Here is a 20,296-nt window from a genome sequence, read left to right on the forward strand (position 1 = left end):
AGCCGACACGCTAGCAAAGATGGCATCGAGCCGAGAGCCGGTCCCCACTAGCATCTTCACTTGTGACCAGCACAAGCCCTTGGTCTGATATGAGGAAGCAGAATAGACCAACAACGAGCGGCTAGTTCTGGGCTCGAGGGTTGACCGACCCTCAGTTCCATCCGACCCTAAGGTCATGGAACTCATCAAAGACCCAGTGGTGAAGCCTGACCCTCCGACCGACTGGAGCACACCTTATCTCAATTGCCTCCTCCACGAGGTGCTCCCTGCCGACAAGATGGAGGCTCGATGGCTCACGCGTCGCACCAAGTCCTTCTTCATCAATGAAGGGGAGCTCTACAAGCGCAGCCACACTACAATCCTACAGCATTGCATCCCCACCAAGAAGGGGAAGGACTTGCTGGAAGACATACATGGAGGGGTCTATGGACATCACACCACGCCTAAAACCTTGGTCGGAAACACATTTCGACAAGGTTTCTACTGGCCAACTACGGTGGTTGACACAGAGCAGGTCATACGCACCTGCAAAGGATGCCAGTACTACGCTCGGCAAACTCACCTCCCAGCCCAAGTGCTCCAGACGATCCCCATCACATGGCCGTTCACGGTCTAGGGGCTCGACCTGGTAGGGCCCCTCAAGAGGGTGCCCGGGCACTTTATGCACTTACTTGTTGCCGTGGATAAGTTCACGAAGTGGATAGAGGCTCGACCGATCACCATGATCAAATCCGAGCAAGCCGTGTTGTTCTTCACAGACATCATCCATTGATTCGGGGTCCCAAACTCCATCATAACCAACAACAGCACACAGTTCACGGGGAAGAAATTCCTCTGATTCTATAACGACCACCACATCCACGTTGATTGGGCTACCATAGCGCACCCCCACACGAATGGGTAGGTCGAGCGTGCAAATAGGATGGTCCTCCAAGGCCTCAAGGCCAGGATCTTCAACCGGCTCAACAAAGCCAGTGGATAGTGGGTCACAGAGCTCCCCTTGGTACTCTAGAGCCTAAGGATGTCCAGCAGCTGCGCAACCAGTTACACGCCATTTTTATGGTCTATGGCTTTGAAGCCATCCTCTCGACCGACCTCGACTACGGAGCGCCAAGGGTCAAGGCCTACAACGGGTAGGGAAACGAAGCATCTTTGGAAGACGCCATGGACCTGCTTGATGAAGCACGTGACGTCGCCCTGCACCATTCGGCCAAATACCAGTAGGTGTAGCAGAACCAACCAATTTATAAGAGCACAAGTACAATGGCAGCCCGCAAGCAGTCGCACTGTCATACTTGATCCCATATAAACCTGGTAGTCCGTCGAGTACCATAACGGGTCTCGATTAATCATCAACATACAACCAAGATCATAAATGATTCAACATACATGTCACATGTTACTTAAAGTTCACAAATACAATTCATTCATCAGAGTATGAATTAAGGTTATTACAAACCAAGCTCAGTAAATAGTAGCAGAAGCAAATTTAAAGTTTGAAACTAGCATCTGCCATCATAGTTCAAATACAGTGCCAACTGGTGATCACACTCCCACAAAAGCATATAAGAAGGATTAATAAGAGATGCCTACCCAGGGCTCACTCCTCGTCCATGGTGGGACAAAAGCAGTTCTTGCAATAGCTGTGATAAACTGTACCATCTGCAACAATGGGAATAAAACCCTGAGTACAAGAAGGTACTCAGCTAGACTTACCCATCATAAACCAAAAATAAGGTGACTCCAAGGATTATGTAAGGCTTTATAAGTGGAGGTAGCTTGACACATTTTGCATAAAAAGCGATTAACTTAGTTATATGATTATAAGTTGGTCATCAAGTTAATTATAGCTATTCATCTCTAGATTAGCAACTAACCTATGCCAAGCATGTGGTATATCATTTAGTAGCATACAATAGTAACCATAGTCGGTGTAGTAATTCCATGTTCAACTGAACCATCATGTTCCATAACACAGTTACTACGATGTTGGAGCTAGCCAAGTTTCTCACTATCCAAGAGAGATGGAGATTCGAATCAATTTCAACCAGCTAGGAATTTATTCCTAACACAAACCCAGGCAGACCAGATCAACGATCACCTAAGGTCACCTTTGGTACAACTCAGGTACACATTTCACGGGTTCACCCAGCGCCGCACAATCAGGGACAACCAGCTGCCAGGACGATCAGGACTACCCTATCCTTAGGCTCATGGCTGGCTCCCTACACATCCTTACAACCATCTAGAGTGCGCACTCTAACAGAGTGGGGCCTTGCCTGAGTTGAGTTACACGGCTTCACGGTCAGAATGAGTTATCCGGCCAGCTAAGTGAGAGGCATATGTTCAATCTTGTCAGTAGTGCCAACAACGGTATGGTCCTTAATCGGCGTAGATAGAATCACATGAGTCCACCTACACATAGACTCCGCCCGGCCTCCATTTACATTATCCCATGGTTTTTTCCATGATAGCAAATATAGCCAACCGTGCTTCGGTATCCACCTATATCTCGTATGTGACAGGAAATCACCTGACTTCTACCGGTCTAAGCATGGCTAAGCATATATCCGATCCTGGACCTACATGGGGTTAAAGGTATATGTAATTGAACAAGGTAGTTCTATGCATCAAGTGGTTCCAATCAACTCTTATAACCTAATGCATCAAACATAAAGGACTCAAGTAATATTTTTTTAAAACATGGGAGACTTAGAATGCTCTGGGGCTTGCCTTTGAGGAAAGAGGTGGGTCGGTGATTCGGGCACTCAGGGAGATGTTCGAGAGTTAGCTCCTCTTCTCCTGGAGCTATGGCCTGAGGCGTCTCCTGCTGATCCCCTTCCTCTTCTTCGTTGACCTCCAACAGTGTTATTTCTTCGGACGATCCTATATGCATGAGCATGAAATAAGATATCACGAATGCATATATGATGACATGTATAATATGATATGATAAAATAAATGTGTCCTCATAAGTATTTTCAACATCATGGTAATAAAGTAATAATAAGTTCATCGTAGTTTACTTAGTAGGTGTATATCTCTTTTCTAATAACTAAACAAACACTTATTTAATTATTTTCTGGACTATAAGACAGCAGCCACTTGTTTTGACCATAACTGGAGTTATACACATCAAAATAATATGATTATAGACATTCTGAAAAGCTTATGAAATTTCCTACAACTTTGTTTTAATCATCTTAATATGATTCAACAGTTATCTAGGTCAAATAATTCCATCATTCAAATTTTTCCAGAGAACAACCATTTCGGACAATAGACTTTTAATAGCTATAATTCTTAAACCATAAGGCCTATAACTACAAAAATTTAATACAAGGTAGTCCAGTAAATTATCGACAACTTTGTTACTAACAAGTTTTACCGAAAGGACCATTATCATCATGAAATTATCATTGCAATCGAAACTATACATGCAACCATCTACTTAAATTATAAAGCAATAATTAACTAGATGCGTACTACCAATTGCTTTTAAGCCTAACTAATAACATCAACCGATCATATGCATCACAAGCACCATAGAAAATATCATGGTAAAACTTAACTAATTTATTCATATCCATTTATTAATTTCTATGGATAATAAGGTGATTTAAAGGATAAATATTTACAGTGCTTAATAAATTTGGAGAAGATTATGGTAGCCCACAAATGACCTTAATAGCCTACCGTACAAATTTCATGTCATTTGGATAAGTATAACTACCTTTACAAAAATGACCAGTTAGATGAGCTTATTTTAGCAAAAAATAGTTTAGCATAGTAAAAAGTGTCAAGAAATAGATTTAATATTTTTCTTACATTACTCCGAGCATAAGAATACTGTGTAAAAATTTGCATAACCATATGTTATGTATTTTTACCTTAATTAATTCCACTAGAAACTAGCAATTAATTAGGATTAAATATGAAGACCACATTCAAAGTATGCTTACAATAGGTTTATTATTTTTTCTAGCTAGAGCATGTCAACACAAGACTACAAAAATTAGAATCATAATTTTATCACTTTTCTAACTCAAGTTATGTAATTTACAAGATAGAAACTATTTAAAAAGCATTTATCTAGCTATATTTTATTCTTCTAGAAAAATATCAGAAACAGTGCATCTCATATTTTTATCAAATACTACACTTCAGGATTTGGTCACCCCAATTGGACACTCCTAGCTCTAGATATGAATTTTTGAAACATGCATTGAAATCTGGAAAAATAAATCAGAAAATCAAATACTACATAGACTGACAGCCGGGGCCCGCTGTCAGTGGGACCCAGACATCAGCGACTCCCGAGCAGAGGAGGTGCTCCGACCAGCGATATCTCGTCGGCGGTGAGATCACCGGTGATGACGATAACACCTACGTGCTTGGCTCATCAATCCGCGTCAATGGGTGTGCTCGGATAGCCTGAAAACTCATCGGAAGTAGCTCGCCGGCGGTAATGGCGGATGACGGTTGTCACACGGCGGTACGTCAGCGTCCTTCGGTCACCATATGCTCCGGTGAGGTGCTCTACAGCTTCGTGGTAACCTATCATAGCTAACCTATGTGGCTAGGGTTCCGATGATGTGACGACGAGCTCTAACCATGTGCATGCCACGGCGGCGACGCACGGAGCACGGTGGTTCTCTTCCTGTTCCTACGAGATGGCGACGGTAGAGGTCTCCACCATGCCATTAGCTAGACCTAGGGTTACCCTACCAAAGGCGTGAGAAGACAGAGGAACATGATCGACTAGCTCGATGGCGACGAGCTCCAATGCCACGACGGCAATGGCGGCCACGCGAGGAGTGGCGACCCGTCCGGCACCGACATGTAGTAGCGTCAACCCCTGATTCAACCTAAGCTACTAGACACTAGTGGGGTGCTGAACCAAACGAGATGGATGCATGTGATGCAGTGAGATGGTGAGGCCATGGTGAGCCATGAGCGCAGCAACGCTCCGGTGACAACAGCGGCTATGGTGAGGAGAAATGTCGATCTACCTGTGGTCGGTATGCGGTGCTAGTGGCTCGAGGAGGTGGAGGCTATGGCGTAGCAGCTATGGCCAAGACAAATCGACTGGTGGAGCTATGTCAGCAGCGAGCGGCCGTGGTGGAGCTGCGGTAGTGCTCGGCGCGGTGCTATGGAGAGGCAGAGCGAGCAGGAGGGAGTGAGAGAGCGAGTGGAGTGGCCGGTGCGTGGCATTTATGCGCGCGCTGGACTGACCAGCCAGGCCAATGCCGCCGTGCTGTCACCATGCGACGGACACAACCTGTGGCTGGTCAGCCACTGTCGGGAGCATGGGCTCGGGTTCAGTCGCCGCGATCGTCGACTGATAGCACCACTCAGCGATACAAATACTCCTAATCCGCTGTGAATTATCAAAAACCTCCTTAATGAAAGTTGTAGAGCTATATGAGATCTCCAACTTTGCTTTAAGAACCATCATCTAACTCGCACTGGTGAACAAACTACACTGCTCCAAAGTGAGGTGCTTTGAAACTAAAAATCGTTTCAACACTTAGAAAATTCTACAAAGTCTCAAAACAACATTTTGTTGCAATTTTTGAGCTGTTTTTGAACATGCTATGCACTGAATTATACCTTGACCCAAAAATAAAAGTTGTTACCCTAGTCAAGTACTACAACTTTCATTTAGGTCACACAACCATGCAAACACTCTAAGCTACTGTTGAACTTTAGTCAAACTAGTATCATGAAAATAGCATTTTAAATGAAACCAACACTTAGAAGCAAAATTGGCCTAGGTCATGAATATAAACATTGTTCTATTTACCATCCTAGACATGTCTAAGGTGTTTTCATGACCTAACAATTATTTCATACATTGGACACACATGATCGCAAGCATAACATACATATAAAATAAACATTTCATGTGATAGTGTATAAGAATGAGATGAAATTCCATGTGCTCATGTTCATGAAATGCTTGGATGATGCTTGTGCTCATGAAATGCGAGTGCCAAGTGCAAAGCTTAACATAGAGGTGTTACAACAAGCGCTACGATGGTACCATAGCTGACGCGTTCGGGGTTGGGCCTTCGGCGTAGGCGATTTAGTCCTTCGCCGCATCCAGAGCAACAAAAATCGCCACAAGCTTTCAGCGCCATGGGAAGGACCATACATCATTGTAGAAGTACTCCGACCTCGCACCTACAAGCTCAAGATTGCTGACGGCAAAGCCATCACCAATGCCTGGAACATCGAACAACTACGTCGCTTTTACCCTTAGTCTTCCCGTTACAAAGCTTCCAATATGCTTATCAAACTAAGTAATGTTTCTGCAAAAACCGAAAAATGTTAACTCCTATCGGGTTCACTTCTGATCTGATCGGTCTTCAGTAACACCCGCCCTCGGCAACTACTTGGGGTCGAGTTTTACTCGGGGGCTAATAGGAGTACATATACTCAGAAACATTTTCCCATCCGACCCTTCTTTTTTATGATAAGACCTAGAAATAAGAGTTGCCAAAAACTAACGATGAGTAAAACTGGTCGGAATGCAAAAAGCCTATGCCCCGACGGCTATGGCATCGCTTGCTCACCAGCGTGATCATTACTTAGTCACTCGTAACTTAAGTTTCTAATGCCTTAACATAAAACAAGGGGCGGATCGCAACAAACTTTATATATATATATATATATATATATATATTGAAAGGCCAAACAATATTTCTAGCCATATTAAAAGTCTTTACAAAAAGACCGATGCGGACTCAGCTATCTAACTAATCACCCTTGGGCAGGATTTCTTCTCCGGCCTTCTCTGCCAGGTCCTACGCTGGGGGAGCTGCTTCCTTCTCAATTTCGTCCAGCTTGGCGTTAGTGTAGCCAGGCGCGAAGCCCTCACTAATCACCGGTAGGTCGATGTTAATGTAGTGGGAGCAGGCGATGGTGAACGCACGATGGACACCGGTGTACAGGGCCTCCCTTGCAAGCGCGTGTGCCCAATATGGGATCTGGGTAACCCGGGCTATGAACGAGCTCGTCTCCATGGCCGGGGCGACCCCGAGGTCATTGAAGACCAGCCTGATGGTAGCACGCAAGGTGTTGTGGTCATCGTTCTCCGACTGGAGTTTACCTCGCACCTCGGAGAGTTGCCTCTGTAGGACAGCACAAGCCAAACACCAAAGAGCATCAGAAAACCGACTACAAACATCAAGCAAAAAGGTAACTAGAGCCTCACCTTTCACTTGCTCCTCGAGGACCGTCTTTTCCCTTTGGAGCATGCAAACATCCTCGGCCAAGGCGGCGGCCAGGCCCTCGGTTTCTTCCTTCAACTTCTGCTCGTTTTCGAGCTCACGTCGAGCGTCGGCGCTCTCTTGATGAGCAAGGTCAAGTGCTGGGCGGAGTTGTCCAAGCTCTACGGCATCTTCCTTGGCATTGGCGACCACAGCCTTGAGCTCGTCCTCAGCCTCGTCGGCATGTTGATGGGCTTCCCGTTCCTTGCTCTGAAGGCTTGCCACCTCCTCCTGGAGCCACGGCACTTCGGTAGCAAGCCCCCAGACCTCCCTCTCGTGATGGAGGAATAGGGACTTCTCCCGGCTGTGCATCATAAGAGACTGTGAAAAAAACTCAGGTTAGAATTATATAAATAGGGCCCAAAAATAGAAAACGTGAAGACACGACAAACCTGGCCGGCTGAGGCGACGTCATCCTTCAACACCACCAACACGTCGGTCAGAGAGCGAACTGTGAACTCAAGTCTCGAGTGCACGCTTGTCTAGTCCTTCACCTCTATCGGGTCATCGAGGGTGAACACTGAGTCGCTCGGGTCTAATCGCCTGGCCCAACGGAGCTAGTTTATTCCCCACGCAAGCAGATCATCGCATAGCCGGACAAGGGACCAGGAGGGCCCAACCCCAACTGAGGGGTCAACCGTCGTAACCGATGGTGTCGGCCCAACGGGAGCTGACGGTACCTCCTCCATCACCGGCGCTCCCTCAGGAGCAGACCCTCTGATGGCAAAGGAGGCTGGTAGCTTAGGCTCCGAAGTCTGAGCCATCGTTGTGTCTACAGGGGACACCTCGGTTGTGCCTCCTCCCATCTGCCCCACCTCGGGCACGTCAACCGGCACGGGCACCGATTCCACGAGTGCCTCCTCTGGCACAATCAGCACCTCCACCTCCCCCGCTTCCTCAGGCGGTGCTGTGTCCGCCTCGGTGCCATCACGGCGCGCCCCGGCACCATGCCAGTCGAATCCTAGGGGATTGGCCGATGCGCTAGGATCTTCTGCGGTGCCAATGCCAGGAGGTTGCTGGGGCCAGTCCTATGGAAAGCACCAACGTCACACGATGAAAACCAAGAAATCAATGAAATGGCGAAGAATTCATTAACTCACCTCGATGCCATTATTCGAGAATGTTTCAAGGGCTGGTCTCTTGACTCCAACTCTACCATGTTGGCAATTAGCCACTTCGATCCCCTGGTGGGGTCAGTCAGAGCAGGGCGGACTTCCTCCACTGACCTCAGGGGCGCGTCCTCCCCCACCGATCTTGGAGGTGCATCCTCTTTGGTTTGCACCGAGGCGTGATACGAAATCAGGGTCTTGTTGGCTTGCCCTGTGTAGGCCTGCTCATCCTCGCGTGCAAGCGTGCCCCATGGGATGTTGGGGTTGGACTCATCCTCCTCCTATTCCTCCTTCTCATCGTCGTTGCTCTCCTCTGACCTTACCGGTGTTTTCCACGCTGCTGTAGCTTCGCTCGCTCCTTCTTCGCCTTCTTTCGCCCCTTCTTCGCCTTCATCGCCTCAGCCGCGGCATGGTTCGCCACCCTCCTAGCTGCGTCCTCTGGTAGTGGTGGGCCAGACTCACATGTGAAGAGGCCACACTGCAAATCCTGGTGCTTAGAATATGAGAACAGAGGAGGGCTGGCCAAGGAAAGAAACTCAAAGAAGGCTTACCCGTTTGATGAAACCCGCGTTCAGCCGCATCGTGGGGTGCCCTGGGACCAGGTACACCAGGGCGAGATCCACATATGGATCCACCGGGCACTCCATCGCGTCATTGATGCATTGTGCCATTTTGCCAACGCTAAGGGCCTCACCGGCGACCATCACCATCCCTTTGGGCGTGGAATCTGGCAACATCTTGTACATCGAAAGAGCACACGCCATCAGTGGCGCCAGCCTCCTAATGTGGTACGTCGGTCCCATGAAGACTGTGGCCCTTCAAAGTCACGATGGCTTTGAGAAGGTCATCAAGCCTCTTCTGCTCCTTCGCAACGGGCCCGTACCTCCACGCGTTCAGCACCTCCTCGATTAGGTGGCCAATGAAGATCGGCAGGGGGCGGCAGCATCGTTCCTTAGGTAGAACCAGATCTTATGCCACCCCTTATTGGACTTTGACAGCGGGATGGACATGTACTCCAATGATCGGTTGCCTCAAAGATGGATGCTCACACATCCCATCGGCACCGCCAGGTCCGGCTTCTTCCTCTCCTTCTTCTTTAGCTCGACGGCGAAGTACTTCCACAGCTTGAAGTGGGGCTCAATCGCTAGATACCCCTCGCATAGCACTACGAAGGCCGAGATGTGCTGAATCCCACTGGGATTCAGATGCTGCAGCTCAAGCCCGTAGTAGTGCAGCAGCCCTCGGAGGAATCAGTGGGGAGGAGTCACAAACCCACGCTCATCGAAGGGGACAAAGGAGATGACGTAGCCGACTGGCGGTGATAGTTCATCCTCGCCACCAGGCACGATCCACTCCATCGTTGTAGTCCTTACGCAGAGAAGGCCCTTCTTAACTAGACCCTCCATGCACGTGTGGAGAACGTCGGAGCGAAGCCATGGCTCCATCGAGGAATGGGGATGGCAATGCAGAAGATCTAGTGGTGGCATAGGGCTGGAAAGCGAGAACTTCACCGGTGGCAGAGCGAAAACAAGGGAGCGAAGGCTAGAACTCGAGAGCGAAAGGCAGAAAGACTAGAGGCGCAAGGATGCGGCTGCACGTATGGAGGCTGGGGAGAAATGGCTCCATTTATAAGGTAAGGATAGAACGGGCGAGGGGCGAACCATCAGCATAAATTAACGTGCCCCACGCCTCACTAGATCTACTTCCTTTGGGGGTCGTGCCCTCATTGTTCCACGCCGCATCAGTCATATCACCACCTCGGGAGACGAGCGCATGCCTATCCAAATCTTCCCCGCGAAGGATCCGCCGGGCGACGGTTCACCTTCAAAGGCTATGAGCCACCACAGGTAAGTGGGATACAGAGCTAAAAACGCTCCCATGGCCCGTTAACGCCTAGGAGTTCGAAGGCTGGCCCACCAGTGCGTTCATGGCCGCTCTAGGGCACCCTAGAGTGAGGGGAGGTTAAGGACGAGCCCGCTAGCAGCCAATACTGGAGGCGCACGAAGCGCCACGGGCGTCCCAACCCTCGTTTCGAGTCTTGGATGATGCAAGGTCCATGGTTTTCCCCTGAAGAAAGGCATCGAGCCCTCAGACCGGTCGAATGGATCCGAGAACTATATGGACCGGCCACCAAGAATCTGGAGTCAGTCACCAGCTGATCTCAAACTGGGCCCCCGCAAAGGGGATGCCGGGACTCCACTCGAACAAGCCCGTTAACAACTCATCGAGCACCGTGCTCCATCCAGCGAGGAAAGCACGGCACGGCTTAGCCCCTCCGTTCTAGCAAATGGATGCGTGAGGGACAACGATCACAAGACGAAAAGACCCCCCGATCGGACCCCTGCTACGCATGGGGGCTTGGGGGGTAGGCATCGCAAAGAGACCGAACATGCAGTCGCAGACAAACGACGAGTCACCTCCGGTTGCGGAAACCACGGACGGAGTGACGCAAGAAACCAGGCGACAGATCGCAAAAAGCCTTTGCAGGAGTGTCTCACTCCTCCAAAGGCTTGGGGCTACTATCGAATATCTATACCCAGGTATCTGAGCTAAAGGATTAATGAGCATCACGTCGGCTCATCCGATGGTTAAGAACGCAACTATGGCCTCGACCAACCCCTAGGGGCCGGGCCACGCCTCGTTCGACTTCGAGGACAGGTTTCTACCTCGTCCAACCCCAAGGCGTGGGCTTTGACTCCAAGGATGAGGTTTCCGCCTAGTCCGACCCCAAGGCGTGGGTTCCGACTTGTCCGATCCCACGGGGAGGGCTCCGCCTCGTCCGACCCCCAAGGGTCGGATTCCGCCTCGCTCGGCCCCTAGGGCAAGATTTCCACCTCGCCCATTCCCTGGGGGTCGGATTTGCTACCGGACAAAAGCAGTGGCCCCAGGGTGGGACCCGAACCGCTTCAACCACTATGGCAAGGAGGCGCACTCCAGGGAGCACATCTTGGGCATGTCTTGATGCGACTGGCGGACGCATCAGGTCATGAAGGGAGACTCACGTCGCCCACCGCGTCATCAGGCCAACACTGTGCTGCCAACTTCCTGCCTGACCACCGTCCACCATTAGTCGACCGGCGTCAGTTGACTGGCACTGTACCACCAGCCCCCCGTATGGCCTCTGTCAGGGGACCCTTTGACCATTCCGTCCGCTCGGATGGGATGCAAGACAAAAACGGCGCACGACGCCCGCACATATGCTGCAGCGGCCAACAGGACCCCGGTGCAACGCCGCTGCCACCACGATCTACAGGGTCAGCGGGACCCACGCGAAGAGGAGGACGGCACACCCCTGGGAGCCGTAATTTCTCTTTCTTTTTTCCCTCTTCCCTTCTCTCGGTCTCTGGTATCCTGTTCTCTCCCTTTGGTCTATAAAAGGGAAGGCGGGACACCATTCAGAGAGAGATCGATCGACCGATAGATCGAGCAGTAGAAACATCGAGCAATCGAACCACAGAGACTTGGGAGCTCCTCCCTCTCTCGCCAGTTTGTAAACCCCTACTACAAACTCAGTTCTGGTAACACGAGCAGCCCGAAACTAGACGTAGGGACGTTCGGCCCGAACAAGTATAATCTTTATGTCCTCTTAGCACACCATCCGGGTCAGACGCGCAATATTAAAAATTTACTCGTTAGTGTTTGCTTAAAACACCGACACTCAGCTTACAAATCGGCCTCCCTGTCGCCATCGGCTGCCAACAGTGCTCCGCGGCCGTGCGCAGCACAAGTCAGCAGTCAGCACAAGCAAACGCCAACGCTACGAAGCCGGCGCAGACGTACAATGGCACCACCGCGCCGAGTGTACCCGCGCGCGCACCTACTTTCTCATGCTGCTCGCGCTGCGTCTCTGCAGCCTTGTGTGCCGCGTGGCCGAGGCGCAGTCCCAGTCGGTGGACGACGCGCAGCTGCTGCTCCGGGTCAAGAGCGTGTGGGGCGACCCGCCCGTGCTCCGGACATGGAACGCCTCATCCCCGGGCACGCCCTGCACCTGGAAATTCGTCAGGTGCGACAAGGCCGGGCGCGTCACCAACCTCACGCTCGCCAGCGCCAGCAGGGGCGGATCCATATAGTGAGCCGTGGGTGCGCCCGCACCCACAAAAAATTGAAAAAATAGTGATAGCGTCCAAATTTTTACCATATTCGCACCCTCACGGTAAAAATCTACACACCCACGAGGCAAGGGCATCTCCTTTGAATTTGCTCTAGCTCCGCCCTTGAGCACCAGCCTGGCAGGTCCCTTCCCTGAGGCCGCCATCGGGGGCCTCACGGCCCTGACCTACCTCGATGTCTCCAACAACAGCATCTCCGGCGCGTTTCCGACCACGCTCTACCGCTGCGTTTCGCTCCGGTACCTCGACCTGTTCCAGAACAACTTCACCGATACCATCCCGGTGAGTCTCGGCGCGCAGACGAGGCTTCGGACCCTGGGGCTGGCCGAGAACACGTTCCTTGCGGGCGAGCTGCCGGCGTCGTTCAAGAACCTCACCAACCTAGTCAGCCTCTGGGCATTGCAGTGCAACCTCGTCGGCGACTTCCCGAGCCATGTGCTTGAGATGAAGCAGCTGGAGGTACTGAAAGTATCCAATAACATGTTGAACGGAAGCATACCTGTGGCAGTTTGGAGGCTCAGCAAGTTGCAAGGACTGTATCTGAACGGGAACAACTTCACCGGCGACATGGTGTTTAATGACTTCTCCGCGATGAGCTTAATGTATATCGACCTTTCGGAGAATTATAAGCTTACTGGAGCCATCCCGGAAGTCTTTGGGACCTTGAAGAACCTCACACTGCTGTTCCTCTCCAGCAACAACTTCTCTGGTGAGATACCAGTGAGCATCGGCCAGTTGCCGTCACTGTTAGTATTGATGCTTGCCAATAACAGGTTTACTGGCACACTCCCTCCGGACCTCGGAAAGCACTCGGGCTTGCATTATGTCGAGGCTGATTACAACAAGCTCACCGGCACCATCCCGGAAGGTCTGTGCGCCAGAGGCCAGTTCAGGTACCTCACTGCCAATGGCAACCAGTTGAACGGCTCTATCCCGGCAGGCCTCGCAAACTGCCCAATTGTGCGATACGTGGCTCTAGATGATAACAATCTCTCCGGAGATGTTCCAGAAGATTTGTGGATGGCACCGCAGCTTTATTACTTGTCACTACAGAGTAACCAGCTCACCGGGAGTCTTCCAGCCATGATGTCTAGCAACCTTGTGACATTGCGCTTAGGCAACAATCAATTCAGTGGCAGCTAGCTTATGTTCGTGATGCTTAGATCAGTTGCGCTCGAGAAACTCACGGTCGACAACAACCAGTTCTCCGGCCCAATACCGGGCAGTTTTGGTGATGGGAGTAAAATTCATGAGTAGTTCTCCGACTTGGCAATGATGTCATCTAGATTCCACTGTTCTCAAAATTATATTTTTGGATCAAAGAAACTTGGTTTCGGGTCTTATCTAGATCCAAGTTCCGTCTGAATCACTGCTATGCCAATGGGAAACCACGCAGTAATCCAGGAAATTAGAAGCTTCCCAGCCGTCTGATTAATCCTGATTCGTTATCTTAGTCGGTATTCTAAACTTGTATTGGAGCTACGACTTAATTAGACCGATAAGATTTGTGGTCGTCTGATTAATTTTTTTTCCGAATACGCACGAGTGTGCATATCGTTGCATTAGAAGGAGTGAAGTATATAGTACAAGAGTGCCGTTACCGGCTAAAGTTTCCACAAGTGGCTACATTTTGAACTAGAACAACCCGGGATCCCTGCATGATCCAACAAAGCTAAGACTCAGCCAACAATGCCAGCTTTGTAGCTCCGGCTTCAATCCAACGATCAGCTTCCGCCTTGATAAGTTGGAGATGCTCGCTCACAGTGGCTGTAGCATCCCGGAAGCACCTGGCGTTCCGTTCCTTCCACACATGCCAAGAGACTGGAGCAAATAGGGTGTCCATGCCTGATCTTCGGTCTCCGTCATGCAGTGATCGCAGGCACCTCCACCAACGCAGTGTCAAGTTTGCTGCTTGAGGAAGCGGTTTCTTCCCCAGGGCCTGCAGGATGAAGTACCACAGCTCTCTGGTGAATGGGCAAGTGGCGAGGATGTGGTCGATGGTCTCCCTTTCCTGATCACATAGGTAGCGCATCTCTCTTGCTTCCAGCCCATGCCTGGCCCTTTGGTCGCTCGTCCAATGCCTGCGCTTGAAGGCGAGCCACAGAAAGATCTTGATCCTCAATGGAGCCCAAGTCTTCCATATGAGTCTGTGTCCCAAGAAAGGAATTGCAGGAGCATGTAGCATGTTGTATGCAGACTTGGCCAAGTCTTTGCCATCTTGAGTCCACCTCCATACTGTCTTGTCCGGTTGCTCGGTCAGATGTATGTTGCTCACCGTGCCCCCAAGGTGAAGATATTCAGTGAGAGCTTGCAGCGATAAACCTCCACAGATGCTGCGAACCCATGCTCTGTTGGTGAATCCTTGCCTTACTGTTTGTCGTCTCCTCACTCGGTTAGGCACGAATTGGTATAGGCAAGGTGCTAACGTTAGATTGATCTCTAATCCTAACTGGACCCAACGGCCCAGTTGGGCCTTTGATTCGCGTCCTGATCGGGGGCGCCCAGCCCACCATGGCTGGAGGACCCCTGTCACCCTGCGCTTAAAAAGAGGTGGGGGCCGGCGACTCTTATCACGAGGTTTGCCTGAGCCGAGCTCCCCACTGACAAACCCAAAACCCGATGTAAGTGAGGGGCGCAGCCAGTGACGGGAAGTACCTCCACCACTACACTGCGCCGCCATCGATCTTCACCGCCGGCACCGCATCTCCGACCCGTCTTCCCCAACCGTCGCTGCCCGTGCGCAGAATTCACCAACGAACCCGATGGCGGCCTCTAGATCATCCCCCTCCGCGGTGTCAGGTTCGTCAGCCCTCATCCACCCCTCTCTGTTTCTCTCTCGTTGCATTATAACGTGTTCTAGGTCTTTGATTCATCAAGCACCCCGGCTAGATCTACTCCTAGTGATCCTATAAGTCTAACAATGGTATCAGAGCCATCGGTTTCTAGGGTTTTAGATCCAGAACGGGTAAACCGATTAGAAAAGAAAGTAGAATGTTAGATCCAGTGTGGATCGAATAAGAACAAAGGGTTCGGTTGAACCCTAACCCTAACTGGGTTAAGGAAATGAGAAAAGAAGAGGGTTTATCCTAACCCAAACCCTAACTGGGTAAAAGAAAGACAAGGAGGGCTCGGCACACGATGCCGAACCCTAAAACCGTAGAGTCCCTCTAGGGAAGATAAACAGTGCCAATCCCGAAACCCTAACCCTAACACAGTTAACCCTAATTCCCATCCCAATCGGTCAAAACCGAGAAGAGCAAACAAGAACCAAAGAAGGAAAAAAGGGGAAGAGGGAGACCCAGAGGGATTACCTCGCCGTCGTGCAGAATGGTGCACGGGGAGAAGAAGGCCGAGCCCGGGGGGAGCTGCTCGCCGGACTCAGGCCACAGGGGCGCCGTGGCCAGGCCGCTCGACAGTGGCGCGCTCACCCGCTGGGGAGCGCGCACGCCGGCGAGGGGGCCGGTGATGGCGCCGGGGCTCTCTGCTCGCTCTTGCCGTCGTTGCTCGTCGCTCGGGCTCGCTCGGCTAAGAGAGGGAAGGGAGAGGAGAAGGCCGAATGGCCATTAGGGTTTTGGCCAACGTGGTCGGGGGGGGGGGTTTGTTCACCCGAAGACGCCGCGCAGCCATTCGATCGGATCCAACGACACCAGATGCACGGGCCGCATCGCGGCCCAGGCGGGCACGCGGGCGCGCAGAGCTTTGCCGGCCCAGGCCCACGTTGCGGCCTGGGTGCGGCCTGCGCGTGCGGAGAGGTGGGCCAAGCCGGCTTTTGCCGGTTTTTGGGCCCAGAAAGTCACAATGAGCCCACGAGCCGATTTTTGTTTTTTCTTTTTCCAGAAAAAATAAAAAATGGAAATGGGCTCAAAAGAAAATAGAAAAAGTATTTTTTCCCTGTGGGTAAAATTCAAGAAAATGAGTTCATTTTTTCCGCTGCGTATTTAAAGTTGTTATTTTCGTTATTAAATTCGAACCAACGGGAGAAATTAATTTTGAAAAAAAGGATATGTTTTAGTTTATTATAATATTGTTATTATTCTGACCAACGTTGATTAATGGCAATATTATAATGATTTTGTCATGCATTAATTCTATTTCTGCCCAACGGTGATGTAGAATTGGTGTAGAGGACAATTGTATGTTTTAATTTTGACCAACGTTGGAACTAAGGTATGCAATTGTTATTGTTATTATTTATGTTCTCACTCTATATGAATTGTGTTTTCAGGCGATACAACTTGATGGGTTGTATCAAAGAGATCCACACTCTCAAAGGTGATAACTACACAGAGTAGAAGAAAAAGATAGACCTAGCCTTCATTTTGGCTAAGGTGGACTGGGTAGTCACCTCACCGTGTCCCACTGAGCCTATGGCACCGGTGAGGGAGACAAACGAGGCTGATGCTGCTTGAGCAACCATAGAGAGGGATTTTGCATCCCTAAAGATGTCCTACGTCCTTGAGCATAGGAAATGGGTCACTGCTAACAAAAAATATTTGGCTGTGATAAAGAACACGATTGAGCCTGCAATTGTGGGCTCAATCCCAGAGTGTGACACCATCACCGAGTACCTTGATAGAATAAAGAGTCAGTTTACTGGCTCTTCAAAGACATATGCTACCCAGCTGATAAAACAGCTGGTGACAGAGAGGTACTCTGATAACGGTGGCATAAGAGAGCACATACTAAGGATGAGCAATCTGACATCCAAGCTAAAACCAATGGATCTAGCTCTCAAAGATGAGTTTCTTATCCATCTGATTTTTGCTTCCTTGCCAAAAGAGTTTGACACTTTTGTTGTCAACTACAATATTCAACCCGAGATAGTGGGACTTAGAAAGGCTCATGGCTATGTGTGTGCAAGAGGAGGAGAGAATGAAAGCTACCAATGGTGGCACTATCAATTATCTAAAAGACAACAAGAAACAAAATAATAATGCTAACTTCTCCTCAAAGTCAAAGGGAAAGGGTCCCATGCTGCATAAGCCTCAGCAGAATCAGTTCACAGTAGAGAAAGACCAGTCTCTCTATTGCAAGAAGATGGGACATTATAAGAAAAATTGTCCCGATTACTTAAAGATGATCATGGCAAAGAAAGGTGAGAACATTATTACGTTCATAAATAAATCCCTGTATGTACAGTATTTGAAATCTACTTGGTGGATTGACTTAGGTGCAACTGTTCATATTGCTAATTCTCTATAGGGATTCCATTCGACGAGGACTACGGAAAGAAGCGAAAGACACGTTAAAGTAGCAAATGAAGTCCGAGTAGAAGTTGAAGCCATTGGCGATCTTTCTCTAGAGCTTGCTGATGGTTTCAAACTTATACTCAGAGATGTTCTTTATGTTCCCTCGTTACAGAGAAACTTGATTAGTGTTTCATGCTTGGATAATGATGGATATGATTGCCATTTTGGAAATGGTAAATGTAAGATAACATTTAATAATGCATGTGTTGGTCTTGCTATCTTACAAAATGAGCTTTATCTGTTGTCACTACGTGATGATGTGAATGCTGTATGCGATGATGGGAACGTTGCGTGCGACAATGTGAATGTATCCTCGTCTGCGGATGTAAACAGAAAACGAAAGATAGCTCACGATGCATTGTCAAAATTATGGCACTGTCGTTTAGGCCATATTTCGAGGGAGAGAATAGAAAGACAAGTTAAGAATGATATTCTTCCTCCATTAGAGCTCTCGGATTTAGAACAATGCAGATAATGCATTAAAGGAAAGTATGTAAAGAAAATTAAGAAAGATGCCAAACAAAGTGCAGGAATTCTACAGATTATTCACACAGACATCTGTGGTCTATTTTCTGTAAAGAGTGTGGATAGTTATGATTCATTCATGACATTCACAGATGATTACTCCTGTTATGGCTATATTTATCCATTCAAAGAATGAACAAAAGCATTGGATAAATTTAAGATATTTAAGGCAGAAGTTGAAAACCAACACAATTTAAAGATTAAGATAGTCAGGTCTGACCGTGGGGGGATTACTACGGTTGGCATACCCCATATGGCCAAGTTCCTGGACCTTTTGCAAGGTTCTTACAGGAGAATGGCATAGTAGCCCAGTATTCTACACTGGGCGAACCTCAACAGAATGGAGTAGCTAAAAGGCGCAATCGTACCCTGATGGATATGGTGCGCAGTATGATAAGTTACTCCACCTTACCGTTGAGCCTGTGGATCGCCATTCATATTCTCAATAGAGTACCAAGTAAGTTGGTGCCTAAAATACCGTATGAGTTGTGGACTGGAAGAGTACCCTCACTAAACCACTTACGTGTGTGGGGGAGTCCCGCTGAGGCTAAAGTATTTAACCCAAACATTGGGAAGCTAGATCCTAAAACAGTAGGTTGCCATTTCATTGGCTACCCAGAAAAGTCAAAAGGTTTTCGTTTCTACTGTCCAGACAGATATACAAAGTTTGTAAAAACGAGACACACTGTCTTCCTAGAGGATGAAATGATAAGGGGGAGCATGGTAGCTCGAGAAATTGACCTTGAAGGGAAGCGGGTGTATGCGCCCACTCCGATGATTCATGACCTATTTTTCTCACTACCTGCTATCGCTGCACCGATAGTACACGATACTGTGGTGCCAGCACCTGTTGTTATTTTGCCTATGGCAACAATGAATAACGATGAGGAACCTGTTCTTCAGGATCCTATAGAACCAAGTGCCACACATGAGGGGGGGCAACAACAGCCTCAAACAGAAGATGTGCCAAATATGGAGGCTCCTAGAAGGTCTTAAAGAGTTAGAAAATCAGTTGTTCCTGCTGATTATGAAGTGTACAATACTGAGAAATTTCAAATGGAGGACCATCCCACCTCATTTGAAGAAGCCATAAGAAGTGATCATTTATCAAAGTGGCTTGAGGCCATGGAAGATGAAATGAAATATATGAATGCCAATAAAGTTTGGGATTTGAAAATAATTCCTAAAGGAGCCAAAACAGTAGGCTACAAATGGGTCTACAAAACAAAACTTAACTCTCAAGGGAATATGCATAATCAATATATATTCATATTCTTGAGAAACAAGTTTCCTGAGACTTGGGAATGCTCCAGTTCTGAATGTTAGTTTCTCCCCAGTATATGCATAATCAATTAGCTGAAGGAGCATAAGCTGGGGCAGTGCCCCAAGTATCTGCAGGTCCTTTAGGTTGCTGTGTCGTAAGTAAATCTTCACCAACTGTGTAAGACTCCCAAACCAAGCGGGTGTCACCTGCAGCTCTCCAATCAACTTTAGGCACCTTAGCAGCGGGGGAGGGGAGAGAGGAGAACCTAGCCGTGTTCCCCAACCATCAAAATTAAAATTACTATCCACGTGGACAGAGCGGAGAGAGACAAGCTTCACAAGGGCTTTGCAAAAGGCCGTGCATTTTCCCTTTGCTGCCCCAAATGTCGTCACCCTTAATTTTCTTAGCTGACTTAGTTCACCCAACTCTTCAATTGCTTTCGTACTAGTGCCCTTGAGATCCACAACCTCTAGGATCTGCAGCACTTTTAGGTTGCCGATTCCTCTTGGCACCCGCACACCTGGTACTTCTAGATAAGAGAAAGGCATAGAGAAGACCAAGTGTGCCTCAGCAATCATTTTATTGCGGACTTCAGAATCAACTAGGGGTGTGAACATTATGGGCGCCAGGCGCAATAATCACTATCCACGTGGACAGAGCGGAGAGAGACAAGCTTCACAAGGGCTTTGCAAAAGGCCGTGCATTTTCCCTTTGCTGCCCCTCTTGTCGTCACGCTTAATTTTCTTAGCTGACTTAGTTCACCCAA

General features: G+C 49.0%; 2 protein-coding genes across 2 annotated transcripts; one reads left to right on the forward strand and one right to left on the reverse strand.

Annotated features, from left to right (window-relative positions):
* Positions 1 to 12,210: 12,210 nt before the first annotated feature.
* Positions 12,211 to 13,635, forward strand: LOC136543084 (receptor-like protein kinase 5). The gene is made up of 2 exons (XM_066535640.1): positions 12,211 to 12,452; positions 12,609 to 13,635. The coding sequence occupies exons 1-2, from the start codon at positions 12,211 to 12,213 to the stop codon at positions 13,633 to 13,635; spliced, it is 1,269 nt and encodes a 422-aa protein (XP_066391737.1).
* Positions 13,636 to 17,428: 3,793 nt separating this feature from the next.
* Positions 17,429 to 20,282, reverse strand: LOC136543085 (disease resistance protein RGA5-like). Its single transcript, XM_066535642.1, has 2 exons — positions 19,424 to 20,282; positions 17,429 to 17,466 (listed from the first exon to the last, which is right to left on the reverse strand). Exons 1-2 carry the CDS (start codon positions 20,145 to 20,147, stop codon positions 17,429 to 17,431), a joined length of 762 nt encoding a protein of 253 aa, XP_066391739.1. The 5' UTR covers positions 20,148 to 20,282.
* Between the last annotated feature and the right edge of the window lie 14 nt (positions 20,283 to 20,296).

The sequence above is a fragment of the Miscanthus floridulus genome, chromosome 3, assembly GCF_019320115.1.
Source record: "Miscanthus floridulus cultivar M001 chromosome 3, ASM1932011v1, whole genome shotgun sequence".
Classification (NCBI taxonomy): Eukaryota; Viridiplantae; Streptophyta; class Magnoliopsida; order Poales; family Poaceae; genus Miscanthus; species Miscanthus floridulus.